Here is a 16687-nt window from a genome sequence, read left to right on the forward strand (position 1 = left end):
TTCTGATGTGTATGCGCAAGGTTTTCCTTCCTCCTCTCTCTCTCTCTCTCTCTCTCTCTCTCTCTCTGTCTGTGTATTCCAACTGTTGACCTTGTTGGTGCTCAGAGAAAGGGTTCCTCCATCGGAATCAACATCACATACCTTTTGTTGTTCTCTCATCTACAGTTGCAATGTTTTGGCATTGCCGGTGTACCGGTCACTATCGAGTACAATCATTAAATCAAGTTTCCTCACAAAGAGTAAAGATTTTTAATGAGTGCATATTTGTCTATTGTGAATGATCCAATCTAGCATGAGACAATGCCTTCTTAGTTGTCTTTTTCATGCCACTACTTACACTTGGATCAACTTTACATTACATTGTTATCAGCACTATTATTTCATCAGAACTTGATAGCATGAACCACAGACAAATTGTCATTCTGCATATTTTGATACATGAATGGAAGGTCAATCTCAGTGTTAAACCAAAAGAACTGCAGGTCGATTTAGCCACATGACCTGAAGAAGATTTACATATTTACATTATATGTTGCTATTTCTTTGTGGCGTCTGTGAACATGGCTCGCGTCCAGTGTTCGACATCTTCCACTTGTGATGGTGGTGGAGGAAGTGTAGGACATTCCACAATATCCCATTCTTCCACAAGGCTTTCCGACTTTCCGAATTCGGTCATCTCAGCAGAGTAGAGAAAACTTGTGTCAGAATTCGCAAGGTGGCTGCTACCACGAGCATTTGGCCTCACCATGATCGTTGTCTGCATGCTGTCAACCAAGCTTGATGTAGCCCCTGAATTTACATTCCACACTGATGATCTCTTCACCTGCCGAGCTTGCTTTTCTGGTCTGCATAGCCAATAAAAGAAAACTTTGAATCAATGATGGCAATCAGTAATGGGAAAAAAAAAAGTGATACAACTGGTAATGACATAAAATGACTTTTTTACTGCAAATATCTGCCTCCAACCTTCCATTTGGTATGCATACAATGGAATAAAATATAGGAAACAGCAATTTGGTATACGTACAAAACAATTGACAAGGATTTTATTTTAGGTTGCTTTTGATGCCAATATCTATAACCAAATTCCTATATCATCATCCCTGACACCCATAGACCACCGGAATGAAAAAAAAAATTGACAACCATTTAGAACTGCAAATGGATGGATGAAGTTGTGCTCAGCCACAACTATTGCCACCAGTTACAAGTGGTAGTTTAGATATTGAATCCTAACCTGCTCGAGACCAAGATTACAAATGGAAGCTTTTTTTGCCATGTCATTCAGAGCAAAAATAAGAGGGTAAATGGCCCGATTGGCTAAACAAAATTACCATTCATGTAAAAAGTTGATGAATGGTATCTCAGTGAACATGCATGTACGGAAAGATAGAGATGACTAAGAATACAATGATCTGATTCTCAGTTTTAATGATGCAGATAGAACAATCATAAAAAGTACAAAATCCACTAAAGAGCAACATGTATGCTTCACGAGGTATGCATACCGTGGACTTAAGAGTAGTTCACAAGCCACAGAAGAGCACACATCATTTTGTCACTAAACTGCATTATTTGCCAATTGAATAAATACATGAAATTCAAATAATAGTTAACAATTTCTAATTCCTGATTTAGATGTCTAGCGAGACATTAAGACCACAACAAGGTGATACAATACAAAAACATATTGAAGTATGATAAAAACACAATTTTCATCACACAAAAGACATTATTGCAACTATACATGTAACTGATAGGACAGCTAAATAAAGAAATGTCAATGGGGTTCATCATGGCTAGATTTCATATGTACCCCTATTGAACAAGCTAATTTCATATTTACCCTTTAAAAGGTACATTATGACAAATTTTAAATAGAAAAAAAATCATCATACTACCTTACAGGGGGTACATGAAATTTTCTTTATTTTGCCCAACTCATATATATACACTCTTAACGAGAATAGATGTGATAATACATAATTTCTAATGTTTGTAGAATACATATGAAATTGCTCGTAAATATTTCAAGGAATAAACTAAAACAGACCTTTCCAAGTTGAATATTTAGCAAGACCTTATAAGAGACCAACTTTTCTACAACAACCTGTGTTGTCATCACTATATAATCAAACTATACAACTTCCTAAGATCATCTTACAACCTGGTGTTGTGCATGTCTAAAACAATAATAACATTTGTGTTTGTGTGTGTGTGTGTGTGTGTTACAAAAGGTAAGTGGAGAAGGCAGGATTCGGACCCAGGACCTTACGATAAACTGTCATTAGTTAATATATACATTTATTAAGCAGTCCAAGTCACAGTTCATTGGTCAAACTATTGCACAATTCAAGGAACCTACAAGCAATAGTGACTGCAATATGTGGCCAAAGAAAAGAACGACATCAAGTTTCACAAAATTGCACTACAAAGACTAAATGAAATACCTTGAGCATGCCATCTTCAATGAATTTCTTGTTGATTGTAGTTCTCCTGAAGAAGATAGAGCAACCAACAATTTAGCAAATGCTTCAAAAGTAGAAGCTTCAGGGGGCACATCCAGACATAATGAATTATAGCAGTATGCTGTGATGCATGCCACACTTTTCTTGAGAAGTGATATCCCTTTCTGCAGGTCCTTGTGAGTCTCAAAAGAATGTGGTGAGGCAGAGGAATAATTGAAGCTACTACTTCTGGAACTCTCTAAACAAGGCTTTCTTTCTAACTCCACTGAAGCAACACCAAAATTAGAGGAACTTCTATCAGACCATGAATTTTCCCCACTGGAAGAGCAGAAATTCTGGCGTGGTATAAAAAGTGGATATTCCTTGCTGCATATTACAAAAGTAGTGTGATTATGTTATTGTAATAAATAGGATAAAAGCTCCTTGCAATCCAATACCTCTGTGAAGATGGGCGAGCATCCCAATATGAATCTCGTTGCCATATACGTGAGCAGGAACCCTGGAGCGACAAAACAACAAGATCAAAGCACAATGATAATGGAGAGCAGTGGCATATAAAGACCAGAAGTTCTTGTCATGTTCTTTCATTTTGACAACAGAAAAGGAACAACATGATGAACACGATAAATATATCATCCAGAAAGCAAGTCATTGTTAGAGATTTTCAAATGTATAAAATAAGCAACAATACAGCCCACTAAATTCATTAGCTCATGAACATAGTTCATTAATCAGGAAATTTAGCACAGAAGATCACAACATGAAGTAAAACCTCTACCATTCTGTAGAAATGATGAATGGTAAACATAACTCATTGTCAAGAAAAATATATTTATATAAGTTATATTGCATTAACTAATCACTTTCAGGTGTGAAATATGAAACCAGAGTAAAATTAATTGGGCCTTCTTGTCTGCCTAACAAATGAATTGTAGATGTCGCTAATACTAATTGGCAAACAATGTAGCTTACCGCGAAACCTGAATTGTGCAGTGCTGGAGCAGCCAAACTTGGAACAACGAGATTTAACAATTGGACCATGTACCTGTTTGAAAAGCATAAAAAATGACTTTATAGCCACTTTAGAAGTATTCTGAGAGGCAAACCTCAACTATACACCATTGAGGATGTAATACCATAATATGAGAAAGTAGTGCAATGAAACAAAATTGAAGATGGCAAAAATCAAGTAAGCTCATACAGCAGTGGCACATAAAGCTGTAATACATATGACAACTCACTCATAAACAAAACTACAAAATAGCCCACTCAATTGGGTAACCAAATATTAAAGCAACAAACACTAACAGTAGCATGAATTTTTTTTTTACAACCTCAAATAAATCCACAGCAGAGAGAAGTGATCTAAAAAATATAGACAACCCATATTACGGAGCAGAGCCATAATGAACGAGGCACAAAATGGAGGTAAAATGAAGATAATGGAACATTCTGATTAGTGTTTTTGACATGATATTGAGAATCCAACTAGATTTCTCTAAAGAGTTAAAATAAGAAACAATTGAGATCCAAAACCAGAAGAATTGATAAGCAAGTAAAACTCTACCCCAAGGAAGCTGCAAGCTCTTCAGATGGAACAGAATGTGGATCAAGTCCTCTAGGTAAACGTGCATTGCATATTTGGTCATAAAAACCATTTGATCCATCCTTTGCTCCATCTGAGTTCACCTAGAAATGAAATAAGAAGCATCATATGAAACTATTTAAGCTGTTCTAAAGCAATCTTCGAATACTGAAATCATTTTAGCAACATCTATGAGTTAATCTTTATCATTATAAATTAGTTTCACAAGAGAAAAGGCAGAGTAACAGAAGTTTCATGTATATATTCACCAGAGCTGCATAGATAAGACAAGGGAAGGGATATTTAAGTAAAACTGAATGTGAACCATTTTCATAGGTATTAGCCTTAGGTGCTAACTCAGCTTCTAATAATTTAGATACTGAAAGGGACAAACACTTCCAGATAGAAGTTTAGTTTCTTAAAGATCTGACTTACCTATTAAAAAGTCTTCATCCATTATGGTAATGGTGGAATGTTTTGTACTCTCTAATTCGATAATCAGCTATCCAGTGTTGGTTATATCATTTGGAGAAAAAATTTTCATTTCTCCAAAGAGGTTTCAACCTATAAATCTCAGAACCAAACATAATGAGAACAATCTTAGGCTTTTTATGCTTAATTTTGTTAAATCCATTTTTGAAAAAAAAAATCTTTAGCAAAACGTGGAAAAAGGATACCCCAAAACTCATGAAAAACCCTTTTCTTTAACCACCATGCAGACATGCTAGAACTTCGTGAATTCCACCAACCATTATAATCAACAATAACAACTCATTCATCCCACATATATAGCAAATCTGTGCACATATCCTATTTAGCACAAACAAAAGCAAATTCCTTAATTATTTCACCTTTAAATTCCCTCACTAATTCTAGCCATGACTTCTTTGTTGTTATTATTGTTTTCATGGTACCTCTAATTTGAATAAACTCGACACTCCTACCAATTCTTTTTCTTATACCAGTCTTTTTTTTAGACATTCAGTTTTTCATCAGCATCCACAATTAGCATTTGTAACCTATTACATATATTATTTTGTTTCCGATTTTATCATTATAACACACTTCAATCATCCATGCTCATCTTTGCTACAACCAAATTCTTTATAACTTATTTGAACATTCTGACTGCCAAAGTATACTTTTCAAGCCAAATTCGCCTTTTAACAAAAGAATATCTTCGAAAGATGTTTGTCGTGTATGTTCATGCGCACATCTTCATTGTTGAGTCTTAATTTCTTTCCTTTGAGCCAAGCACCTACAAATGTTATCTTTCCACACTTGGTAACAGTAACACTCTTTAAAGCAAAATTTTGGGCCAGAATAAGATACTTCTAATAAAGTAAAGATTTGTTTGGGTGGCAAAAAATTAACAGATATTGAACTACTACCATAAATTATGGCAAAGAACTTGGTAAGCATAGAATATCTATGATATAAATTGGAAAGAAACATAAATTCAACATAGGAGTTATCCCCCATACCATTTGCAGAAAATTTGTGCTGGTCAGAATGACAGAAAAAACATTATATCAATCCCCAGGATACTCTGTTTAACTATCAAGTGAAGAGGAACTGAACTACTAAAAGTTTTAAGAATTCAACAAGAAGATTCACAAATAACAAAGTAAAGATGCAAAATCTTATCTGGCAGATATTTTGAAAATGAACGACAAGAATAGTGAACCAAAAGGACAACAAACCACTATAGAAGAAATAAATGAAAGCACAGAGATAGCAAACAAGCTAAATTGTATCATATTCATTTACCAAGATATATCACTCAGGAAACTTCTGTCAAATGTTATATGATTCTAACAATCTCTTTAAAGTCTGATCATGCAACAGATGGCTTTATAGTCGATTTAATTATATATAGGGAAAGAGTACAAGAGTCATCATGGCATTCTTTTTTTCTTTTACAACTTGGATAATGAGGTTGCAACTAAAGAATTAACATTCACAGCATAAATGATAATTAAAGGTTTTGAGGACACTCTTATAACAGTTATTTTTTACACTTCCAATCCTAGACTTTTGGACAAACACGAGTTTTACCATTAAAAGTTGGACTTACTACTTTTTTGTTGTTGTTGAGTTTTACTACTAAAACTGAAATATTAATATAACTTTGACTTTTTTTTCAATTAGTAGATGATCTAGAACTTGCATCTAAGTAGTTACTAGTCCTTTCTACTAGAGGTACTTTATACCCATTTAGGATATTAATCGTCATGTCCCCTAAGACATCGTAGTTAGAAGAGGTAAGACTATTAGTACCAATGGTATGAGAGAAACCATGAAAACCTTACTAGAAAGTATAGATAAAGATTTATATATTCTTAAATTAACTAAGGATATTGCTTTTTATCGAGTTCAATGATGGAAAAAGGATCCACACAGCTTATCCCGAATAGTTGGGAAATGTCAGCATCCATCGAAGGCAGACAAGTTAGACAATTTCATTTGCATCCCTAGTCATATATGAACATTGGGCAAAATGGCAAAACAGATAAATTAGTCGTCCATTGGACAACTAAACAGAAGCATGGAACTGCATAACCCTGGGTAACTAACGAGTTGATGTTTTGATAACAAAATACCTTACCAGTATTCCTTTCACCAACTATTTATGGTAGCTTCATAGGACTGATCCTTACCTACTTAGTTCAAACTAATGAAGCCAATCTACTACATAACTGTAACAATGCATCATATTAACGAGCTAAACAGTCATTACCTGACGCATTGGGAAGAGTTTGCAGATCTGTTTTATAACCACGGACTGCTTATGAATACGTTCAGAGGTTGCCATCTGCATAAAATAATATCACAATTTCAGAAAAATAGAAAAAACGATAAAACAAAAGAAAAAACTAAAAATAAATTAAGAAATGAGGATATAATGAAATAACAACTGGAATATAATATATTTATGTTCAGTATTATTTTTCCCATAGTCATATAACACTTAAATGTTTATATATTGAGCATACACCTTTGAACCATGCATTATCACATTGCATCCTAACTTGAGAAACCAGCAGTCAAAAAAGGGACACAAAATGAGCAGGAAATATTGAAGGGGTGAATGTCTCAGTAGCCTTCTTTGATTTTATTGCAGGGATCCTCATGAATATCTATCTTACACTGCAAAGGTTTACCTAATTCGAGCTTTCATCAGATTTATCTTTTTATCAAAAAAAAGATTCAGTAGAAGATTTTTATAATAGCATTTTTATGTCTATGATAACTTACATTCTTAGCTAAATTTAGCCAGGCAATGTCTTCTATTGCTAACAATTCCATACTAAGCCCCAGCCAAACCCCACTAGATCCTAAGCAAACTAATACCAGGTGATTTAAATTAAAATATCAAAGTTAAAAATACTAATTAATCAAAAAGATATATCATCAGTTCATAAGGTCTGTCATTTCAAACTTACCCAATCTACAATCAATGCCTTTCATCATTAATTACAAGCAAACACACCAGCAGGCAAGAATATACATTAAACAAAACTCAAGAGCTAATGAACCGGAAAAAGGGGGGACTTCATGTTTAAGAGATTAAAAATTTATTGAAAAATAGAAATAAAGACAAAATGGAGAAATAAAAAAGATAATGACACAAATGAAGAATAACGATGAGACATGTGGCTTAATCTCAAACACATGCAAGACTAGGATCACAAGAACAATGATTTTTCACTTATGTCCAAGACCATAACATCCAAGAACATGAGGTAATCATAGAGATCGCCTCTTATTTAAGAATATTGACGATACCAATGTTGTATAAAATAGCATTACAGCCCATTGCAAAATAATATGAATTATAAAAAACCAGTGTTGATAAACCGGACTGACTGAAACTAGAACAGAACATATAAAAAATTATTCACAAAATTTCCTAAACATTTTATGAAAAAGAACAAAAATATTAAGAAAAGGTACTTACATGGGCTAAGCGCTGGCTGTATATAAGATCACTATTAAATTTATCCAACAACTCCATACGGTTCCTTTTTATCTAAAAGATCGGAGTCCAACAGTCACAAGTCATCGATGCAAGATTAAAGCATATTAGAATGACAAAAGGTAGTACAAGTGGGTACAAATAATATCAAAGTAAAATGTATTACTGTTGCAAAAGCTGAATCCAGTGACTCATGTCTCAATTTCAAATCATTTGAGGCTTCTGCAAGCTTAGCCTTCTCTGTAAGAGAATAACACCGACAAGATTAAAAACCAAAGAGCACAAACCTGCTTGTCACAAGACTTGGTGCTTACACACGTATTACCTACATAGGGACAAACCTTCTGCAAGTTGCATCTTTAAGTAGTTTCCATGATCCTTCAGCTTCTTGAGTTTCTCGGTTTCTGTCACTCTCCAATTAATTTGTTCATCTGCTTTCCTCTGTAGAATTAAAAATATATATATCAAAACAGGAAACGACACACAAAACAGAAGAAATGTTTTTAAGAGAAAAAAAACAGTAGAAGAATAAACATAATAATGAATACAGTATAGCAAGCATGTAAATCAGAAATCCCAAGCCTACATCAACAGCGGTGCACCATCTCAAGTCCTTCATGTAATGCTCAATTCTCGGCCAGGAGGATATATCATGGCAACTTAATAATTCACAACAATTTGGCATTGAAAGAATATATGCACAGCAGTAGATCAAGATTATAGTTATGATCTGGAGAACCTTTCTAACCAGGCCATTTTTCTCACACAATGGGTCTCTACTGATAGACATCAATAAGCACTCTTGGTGATAGCCTCATCATGAACACCAGATCCATGTATAATCAATGATTTGAGTCAGTAACACAAACATGATACCAAATACATGGATAACAAACAACAGTCATACCATGAAGGTCTAAATCACATCTTCATTCGATTAGCTGTTAATGATCAAATGAAAAGCGGTAATATAATGAGCCTTAATCCATACATTTATAAAAGTTGGCATTGGTTTACAGGAGCATTTGAATTGTGATAAATGAGACTTGTGGAATTTTCTTTTTAAAATGAGACGAGTTGGATGACTCTCGATCTGGATGTCTATTTTTAAAATGCCATCGTCAGAATGTATTATATATATCCTTGCAGCCCTAGGCATGACCTTTTTCTTCTCTGTGTGCGTGTGTGTGTGTGTGCACAAATGTGCCTTCTCTCCCTCTCTTCTCTCCTCTCCACTCCTTGATGGCAATCATATGCAGTCTTCCCTTCTCTCTCCACTCAATCTCTTGAACCCAACACAACTCCACCACAAGCCTCAACTCCTCGGTCTCTCTCCCTCCTCTACCTCACCTTACCCCAAAAGCCATGGCCACCATCTTAGTAGCAACCTTAGTGATGACCACTTCAGCCATGACAACACCATCATAAAATAGCCTATTCTAACAAAACAGTAGAATTAGCTACTCCCTTCATTCATACAGGTATTTTTCTATTTCTCTTCATCCATCATAAATATATCTGAACATAAAAATCATATATTATTCCTTTCATCATATTCTTAGAATAATTAACTTTATTCTTTTAATACTTGAACCAAACAAGTTCAATTAAAAGCAAGCAAAGAAGTAGAAGCTAATTAAACGTGAGTAAACAAAAGAATAAATAAGAAATCTATAGAAGTTCTTTTGCTCCTAGTTTCTCATATTGAGAAGAACAATGATTTTCTTCACATGGGCTCATCTGGAAAAGGAACTTTGTATGTGAGATGCCTGGCATCATCGTTTTCTAGAAATTATTCTCTCATTATGCTCTGCCTATGATCAAATCAAAAGAGTAGATAACAGTTACGTGATCCATGGTTGTCATTGAAACAAGATAAGAACACCTAAGACAGCACTATTGGAAAAAACATTAGAAGACATGAAAAATAGCTCTACTTAATTTAACAAAATCCAGGACATTGTAAAATTAAAAACCCTAGTCAACAGGCACGCAAACAACCTTCGCCTCCAGTTCACCGCTCAGCCTCGAATAGAGGGATTCCCGGACGTTCTTCCGCGATATCAACACGGTGCTATAATAATTTATTCTGAAAAGTTTAGAGGAAACCCAAGTCAATAACGTCAAAAATATCCGATCATACAGATTACAGATGATCAAACAAGAGAAATTACCTATAATTAACGCAGGGCGCGCAGACGGAAGCGAGATTGGAACCCTCGCAGACGGCGCAGCAGCTGTTGCTGCCGCTGGGCTTCCTCGCCATGGATTCCACCTCTCCCACTCGCGTTCAAAAGATCGGATGCCAACCGCCGGAAGACACCTTCGATTCAGGCTTCTTCGAACGAAGCGAACTGGATTGATGGGTGATTCAGGGTTAGGGTTTCGACAGGGTCTGGGATTGGGAGAAAGGCTTTGGGGGAGGGGGGGGGTTGGAGAAGGGATGTCCAGATGGGACGGGAGAAGGTTTCGTCGGGTTAAGGAGATCGAATCTTGTTTTAAACCGGTAGCACCTGCCAAACGAAGTGGCTCTTGTGGGCCGGGCCCCAATGTCAGCGACGACGGGCCTAATTAAGGATGAATGATTACTAATGGACTGGCAAATCGCGGCTCGAAAACCGATTCGATTAGCATGGTCCGAACCGGATCTCAATCGGTCTAGCCGGTTCGCTTGAACTGCACCATCCCAAACTTGTAGTCGGTTGATCTTTATGGCAGGCGTTCTTGCGAATCAAGAACATAAAGATAGCGTGATATGTTTACTTGCTTTCATCTATTTCGTGATCGTTCTTTGCACCGCACCCAGAAAAAGGTCTCTTTTTCGCTGCAAATACACAGAGGTGGGTCCGTCGTTGCGTGTGCGGGCCCAGATCACTGTATATTTGCAATATTACGTGCAAATACTACACGCATGCTTATCCTAATGATACTGGCTGGCATTATTTATGTGACGTACCGATCCAGGAGAAGATGGGGGAAGCAGCATCCATGGGTTTCTAACACAATAAGCTTCCACCTTCCAAGAGCTACCTAATCTTATCTTAAGACCATGGACCTCATCGAGCGCGTGCGACTCAGCTGCTGCTTCTACAAATTGGTTACGAACCAACTCCAAGTCAAATAATAAAAGAGGAGTACTATTTGCCACCGTCATCCTCCTCTTCGGTGCGCCAAGGTCTTTGTCAGTGGGAGACACGTCGTCTGCCAGCAGACATGGGACGGTGTTCATACGACGTCATATGGGACGTCCTATGTGTTGGTGTGACGGTGGACGACGTAGTGTAGTTTTCTTCTTGAATTAGGAGATTCGGATAGCACCGAGTTTGTCTTATTTTTTACAGGCAAGAAACAATTTAATTTCAATTGTTGGGACTCTGCACGAATCTAACAAAATGATCATAGATCCATTGCGGCAAATGTTTCCCTTCTGGTTTTGGCACCCGGCGAAACCAGAAGTTTCCACGAAAACCACACTCCGAAACAGTCCACGTACGTCACACCTCACAGAAGAAACCGCGAAAGCCCACAATAATTCACGCCGTGGGTCGGTCGGGTCGGAGTAGAATAGACGACAGCACCAAACGCAGGAGCCTTATCCGCACCCACGCCGACATCCACGTTGCAAAGACGGGAGGATGATGCTGCGCTCACCAGATGCTATAAATGTCGAGCCCCATCCGTCACCGGTGAACCACAACACACAAGGCTAGACTTGCAAGGTGGAAGTTTTGGGCAATGGCGGACATCGCGCTGCTGGTGGCGGAGGACTTCGAGAAGAGCAGCAAGGCGCGCTGGGAGAAGGCAGACCATGGGGTGAGGCGAGAGGAGTGCTTCCACTTCCTGGCTTCTTTCACTGTTTCGGCTCTGGGGAGGAAGGCCAGGGAGGAGGTCTCTGCCTTGAAGGAGGTGGGGAGGGCTCTGGAACCAAGGAGCTCCTTTGGCTTGGCTGCCTTTGATGGCGCCTTCTCTGCTTGACTTGGTGGCTTCCTTCCCCAGATTGTTGTGGTTCCTGCTACAGATGCTCTTTCTTTTGACTAGAATCATGTACATATATATGTACCTGTCCTTGGTTGTTGATCTTGGTATTGTTGGAAGATCAAATCTTGGAGGGGAAATGTAACGATCCTACTCTGTTGTCTTCTGGTGAATCCGATCTCTGCCAGGACAACCAAGCTGAGAATCACTACGAACTTCCGTTCAACGTTACGACATCCAAATCGAGGATCAAAGGACCACAATTTAGTCTCTAGTAATTGTATTCTTTTCGCACAAGCTTGCTGATCCTTTTGGTCATAGGGAAAAGAAGACGAGATTGGTCATCCACAAAAAGCCACAATCAGATTGGCAGAAATATACCGATTTGGTGGTTCATAAGCTGCCATTGCAGACGCGTGAGCAGGAAACTGAAGTCCTATCACAAAGATCCCTTGACTACCTGCTGGCGGGATGCTGCTGTATGGTAGCTTATCAAAGTGAAAGCAGAGGATGAAATGATCAACCGGGATTTAGTCAGCTTCGGGCCTCACCTTATCATGCTGACAACCAAACGAATACCTGAGCCAAGCATCAAGTCCTCTTCGATATCACATGCTGTTTCACGGATTGGTTCATCGGAAAACACAGGTAGTTCCTTGCAGCAGCATTAAGCTGAAATGATACTGTTTTTGCCTTGTGCTGCAAGCTTAAATGGCCACCTCTTCTTCGGGGAATGGTGGGTAATAGATTCACGGCACGGATTCAGTTTTCTCGAAGAATTCTTCAACAGGAATTGTATGACACTTGGGCTGACCACAAATACCCAATTCAGTGATCAAAATCTGGCTTTTTGTTGCACACTCTCCCAATGTATCCACACTAGCTTTTGTCCCCAAATCCATTGCATCTAACACTGAAATAGCTGTTGTGGCATCTTGAACTTTTAATCTCTTGCATTATCTTCCAATTCTCCTGTTGGATCCTGCCTGCACTCGATTGCCATCAACATGAAAGTATGAATCAGTGCTTGCAGATGCAATCTCATGAAAGAACCGATCTGTCGGCGGGAGAACAACTCGCCCGAGCAATCAGCTATCGAAGGCGATGGAGAACTCAGTAGAGGGGCAGATGGAAAACCCTAATTCCAGAACAGAATACGGGCATTAAACCAGCACGAAACAGAACCCAGCAGGAAAGAGATCTCGGGAGAAGATTCCGAACCGAAAAGAACACCCAAGATAAAAAGAGAGCCAAAAGAAGAAGGAAGGAGGAGGAAAGGACAGATTGATCGCTAAGAGATCGCACGCCTCGGCAGAGGGACTCCGAGTAGCAGAGAGATGAGGAGACTCGGAGGGGGAAGAAAGGAAGGTGTGGTGGTTTAACGGATCCCAAAACATGATTCATATAGGACACTCAGATCGGATTCGGGTTTTATGTGTTATCGGATCCAAATATGGCGCCCGTAGTTCGAGTCGTAGTTATTCCTTAGAAGTTTCCCGTAGTTCCTAATCCCAAAAAGGCCACCTTTGACGCCCCAAATGCTGCTCCGCCGCCTCCTCTTCTCCGCCGCCCGCCACTTCTCTTCTTCCGCACCCTCCGGCGGAGTTGCGGCCGAGTCGCGGACCCAGAAGCTCGAGCGAATCGCCGATGAGCTTCTTTCTTTGACTAAGGAGGAGCGCAATGACTACTCCATCCTCTTCCGCCTCAAGCTCGGCCTCAATCAATTGGTTCAGGCCGGAGGCGGCTTGCCCTCGGCGGGGACGGGTCCGGGTGTCGAGGCCGCCACCGAGGAGAAGGAGAAGACTGCGTTCGACATCAAGCTCGAGAAGTTTGACGCCGCGGCCAAGATCAAGATCATCAAGGAGGTGAGGACGTTCACCGACCTGGGGCTGAAGGAGGCCAAGGAGTTGGTGGAGAAGGCCCCCGTGGTGCTCAAGAAGGGGGTGACCAAGGAGGAGGCGGAGGCGATCGCTGCCAAACTCAAGGAAGTCGGCGCCACAGTTGCGTTGGAGTGAAAGACGAAGGTAAAATTCTCACCTTTGAGTCTTTTGTATTTGGTTGTTGTCTTTCTTCAGCTAGGAAATTGGTAGAACACATTGAGTGCGATTCAGTCTCTATCCAGAAATAAACAATGCTTAAGAGGATTCTTTTGTGAAGTAATGATGCAAGTTATTAGTTAACTGTTAGTTAAAGCTGTCTACTGTTGATGCTCAAAACTTGCCTGTTTATATTGCAAGATGTCCAATTTCGACTGCTTAATATGTTGTACGTACATTAGATCACATCATTATGTTATCATTCTTGGGCTTGGTATTATCACTTGCAAATCTCTAACATCCATTGCCACCATGTTTTGATGCTCAGAAGTGGTATGATGTTATCTCTTTATTATTTCTGAGGCAAACAAATATGTATTCTTTCTTGAAATTCCTGCTTCACAATCTCTTGTCTCTCTACCCTAATTCTACTTCTGTAGTTGCAACCTGAGCTTGTGTATATTAATTTCTGTATCAGCTGCTTGGTCTGATCCTATCTCATGGTTCTATCTTTAACAGTTTGTCTTTATATTACAAATTTCTGGGGCCCTGTTGTTGGCAAATCAAAATAAATGCAGTTTACTAGATTACTTTGCTTTCAGATGTTGCTCGTTGCGATGAGTGGTTATCATGCGATTTATACTTGTAATAGAGTAGGACTTTGCCCTTCTGATTAAAAGATCAACTTTATAGTATTTTGAAGGTCCCAGTTGTACGCTGATTTAGAAGACATGAGAACATGCCAGGAAATTAAGTTAGTTTTTGGACAATATCTTGCAGGTTAGGATATCCAAGAGCCTACAGGTTTTCGATTATGAGGAACTAAATGAAACTTGGACTGTGCCTCAACTGATAAAAAATAACCATGGAGAGAATATTTTCACTTGCAGGTCTTAATTTGGAGCGCACTCTGAGGATATTGATGGCAAGATAATGTAGTAGGAATGTTGTTAACTACTATTTGTTCATTGATTTTGGTAACATGATGAAGGCATCATAAACCAGGTTGATGAAATGTAAAACTGCTTACGGATTTTGTTTATGTATAAGATGATAATAATATGCTGCCAAAATTATTTATGAGTAAAAACAGTACTTGTTAGAAATCCCGTGTCATTTATTTTGCTGTAAATAGAACCTCTATGTGTTATAGCTGACTGTAGTACTAATTTGTAGGTTTAGATGTATGGAATCCACTATCTCATAGCGTAAGTCTGGCAAGAGATTCATATTTTGCTTTATGAATATAAGTAGATGAGTACCTTAATAGTAACGAGTTTGTATTCAGAAAACACAACAAGCAATTCCTGTATGTTAGCCACACCTAGATGTCCAAGTCCATTGTTCATAATATCCACATTTACAAGTTCCATATACAGTGATGAATGTCCTTAAGAGGTGGTTGGTTTTGTGTGTGTGTGTGTGTGTGTGTGTGTGTGTGTGGAAAGGAGCATCATTTCGTAGGGAGTTTCCTGTGAGGTACCTACAACTGCTAGTAATCTGAATGTTCACAAAGATAGGGGATGAGCTATGATGAGCATTAACGCATCAATTTAAACTCGTCTTTATGGTGTTAAAGGTCTACCTCCACTACACAAAAGATTGATGATGACTCCACTTAACCTCAAATAAATGATTTCTGTATCTAAGGTCTTTCGGTGATGACTCCACTTAACCTCAAATAAATGATTTCTGTATCTAAGGTCTTTCGGTGATGACTCCACTTAACCTCAAATAAATGATTTCTGTCTTAAGTGACTATACTTGCAACTTGCAGTGCATAGAGACAGTTATGATAATTTATTGAGACTGTTTTTCTCATGCAGTTATCTTATTCTCAGCTTTTTCATATTGGAGAGGAAAAGCTGAAACTATAATATGCTATATCTAAGTTTATATCCTTTTTCCAAGCTCACTATATGTAGTATAGGTAACTTTTTAGCTACTGCCATCAAAAAAGGAATCATGAAAATGAATTTGCATATGGGTGGCGTTATAGCCCGAGCATCATTCTTTTTCTTTTTCTTTTTCTTTTTTCTTGACTTATAATTACCTGTATCATCAATTCGTTGACACCAAGTTTAGATTTTACAAGATATTGTGTAGCAAATGATAAATATTTAGAAAAGAAGAAATGCATGGTATTCGTTAACAATAGTTATTCTCGAATCTTTGTCAATGATCTCTTCTCATAGATCTGACCTTTAAGACTTACAAAGAGAGACCTTTGCAGGTTGACATTTATGTTGCTGGAATAATGGATAAACAGTGGTGGATTTGCTCGACTCCGAGATACCGAGTTTTTGTTGCTGACCATGAGGACTTCATATTCTTTAACTTAGTCCATTCCTTATTCCTTGCTAATGTACACTACTTAAAATGTTAACTCTTTGCTTATTGCTACTGAAATCTTGCCTTCAATTTTCTTTTCCAATGTGCTCTCTTGATCTGTTCTAAAAGTTTGTGATGAAAATTATGATCTTCCATCAGCAGTATGCTCTGTGGACTGCATCAATTGGTTCTGAAAGGGAAGATTTAGTGAGCAGAAACTATGTTCTTCATTTCATGTGAGAATGGCACAAGCTTCCACAATTACATTTAGCTATGCCTTGCAGAAAATCTTGAGAAAAATCCTTAGAAGCAT

General features: G+C 38.2%; 2 protein-coding genes across 3 annotated transcripts; one reads left to right on the forward strand and one right to left on the reverse strand.

Annotated features, from left to right (window-relative positions):
- Positions 1 to 390: 390 nt before the first annotated feature.
- Positions 391 to 10495, reverse strand: LOC135595908 (uncharacterized). The gene is made up of 11 exons (XM_065087391.1): positions 10207 to 10495; positions 10034 to 10121; positions 8374 to 8473; positions 8199 to 8272; positions 8015 to 8086; positions 6794 to 6868; positions 4036 to 4157; positions 3441 to 3513; positions 2906 to 2967; positions 2451 to 2834; positions 391 to 845 (listed from the first exon to the last, which is right to left on the reverse strand). Exons 1-11 carry the CDS (start codon positions 10296 to 10298, stop codon positions 536 to 538), a joined length of 1452 nt encoding a protein of 483 aa, XP_064943463.1. The 5' UTR covers positions 10299 to 10495; the 3' UTR covers positions 391 to 535.
- Positions 10496 to 11611: 1116 nt separating this feature from the next.
- LOC135595909 (uncharacterized) lies at positions 11612 to 16477 on the forward strand. Of its 2 annotated transcripts, none has more exons than XM_065087392.1 (2): positions 11612 to 14031; positions 16277 to 16477. In XM_065087392.1, exon 1 carries the CDS (start codon positions 13546 to 13548, stop codon positions 14020 to 14022), a length of 477 nt encoding a protein of 158 aa, XP_064943464.1. In that variant the 5' UTR covers positions 11612 to 13545; the 3' UTR covers positions 14023 to 14031; positions 16277 to 16477. The 2 variants fall into 2 exon arrangements, with proteins under 2 accessions (XP_064943464.1, XP_064943465.1); XM_065087393.1 differs by lacking the exon at positions 16277 to 16477 and adding an exon at positions 14824 to 15493.
- Positions 16478 to 16687: the final 210 nt, after the last annotated feature.

This window comes from Musa acuminata, chromosome BXJ1-10, assembly GCF_036884655.1.
Source record: "Musa acuminata AAA Group cultivar baxijiao chromosome BXJ1-10, Cavendish_Baxijiao_AAA, whole genome shotgun sequence".
Taxonomy (NCBI): Eukaryota; Viridiplantae; Streptophyta; class Magnoliopsida; order Zingiberales; family Musaceae; genus Musa; species Musa acuminata.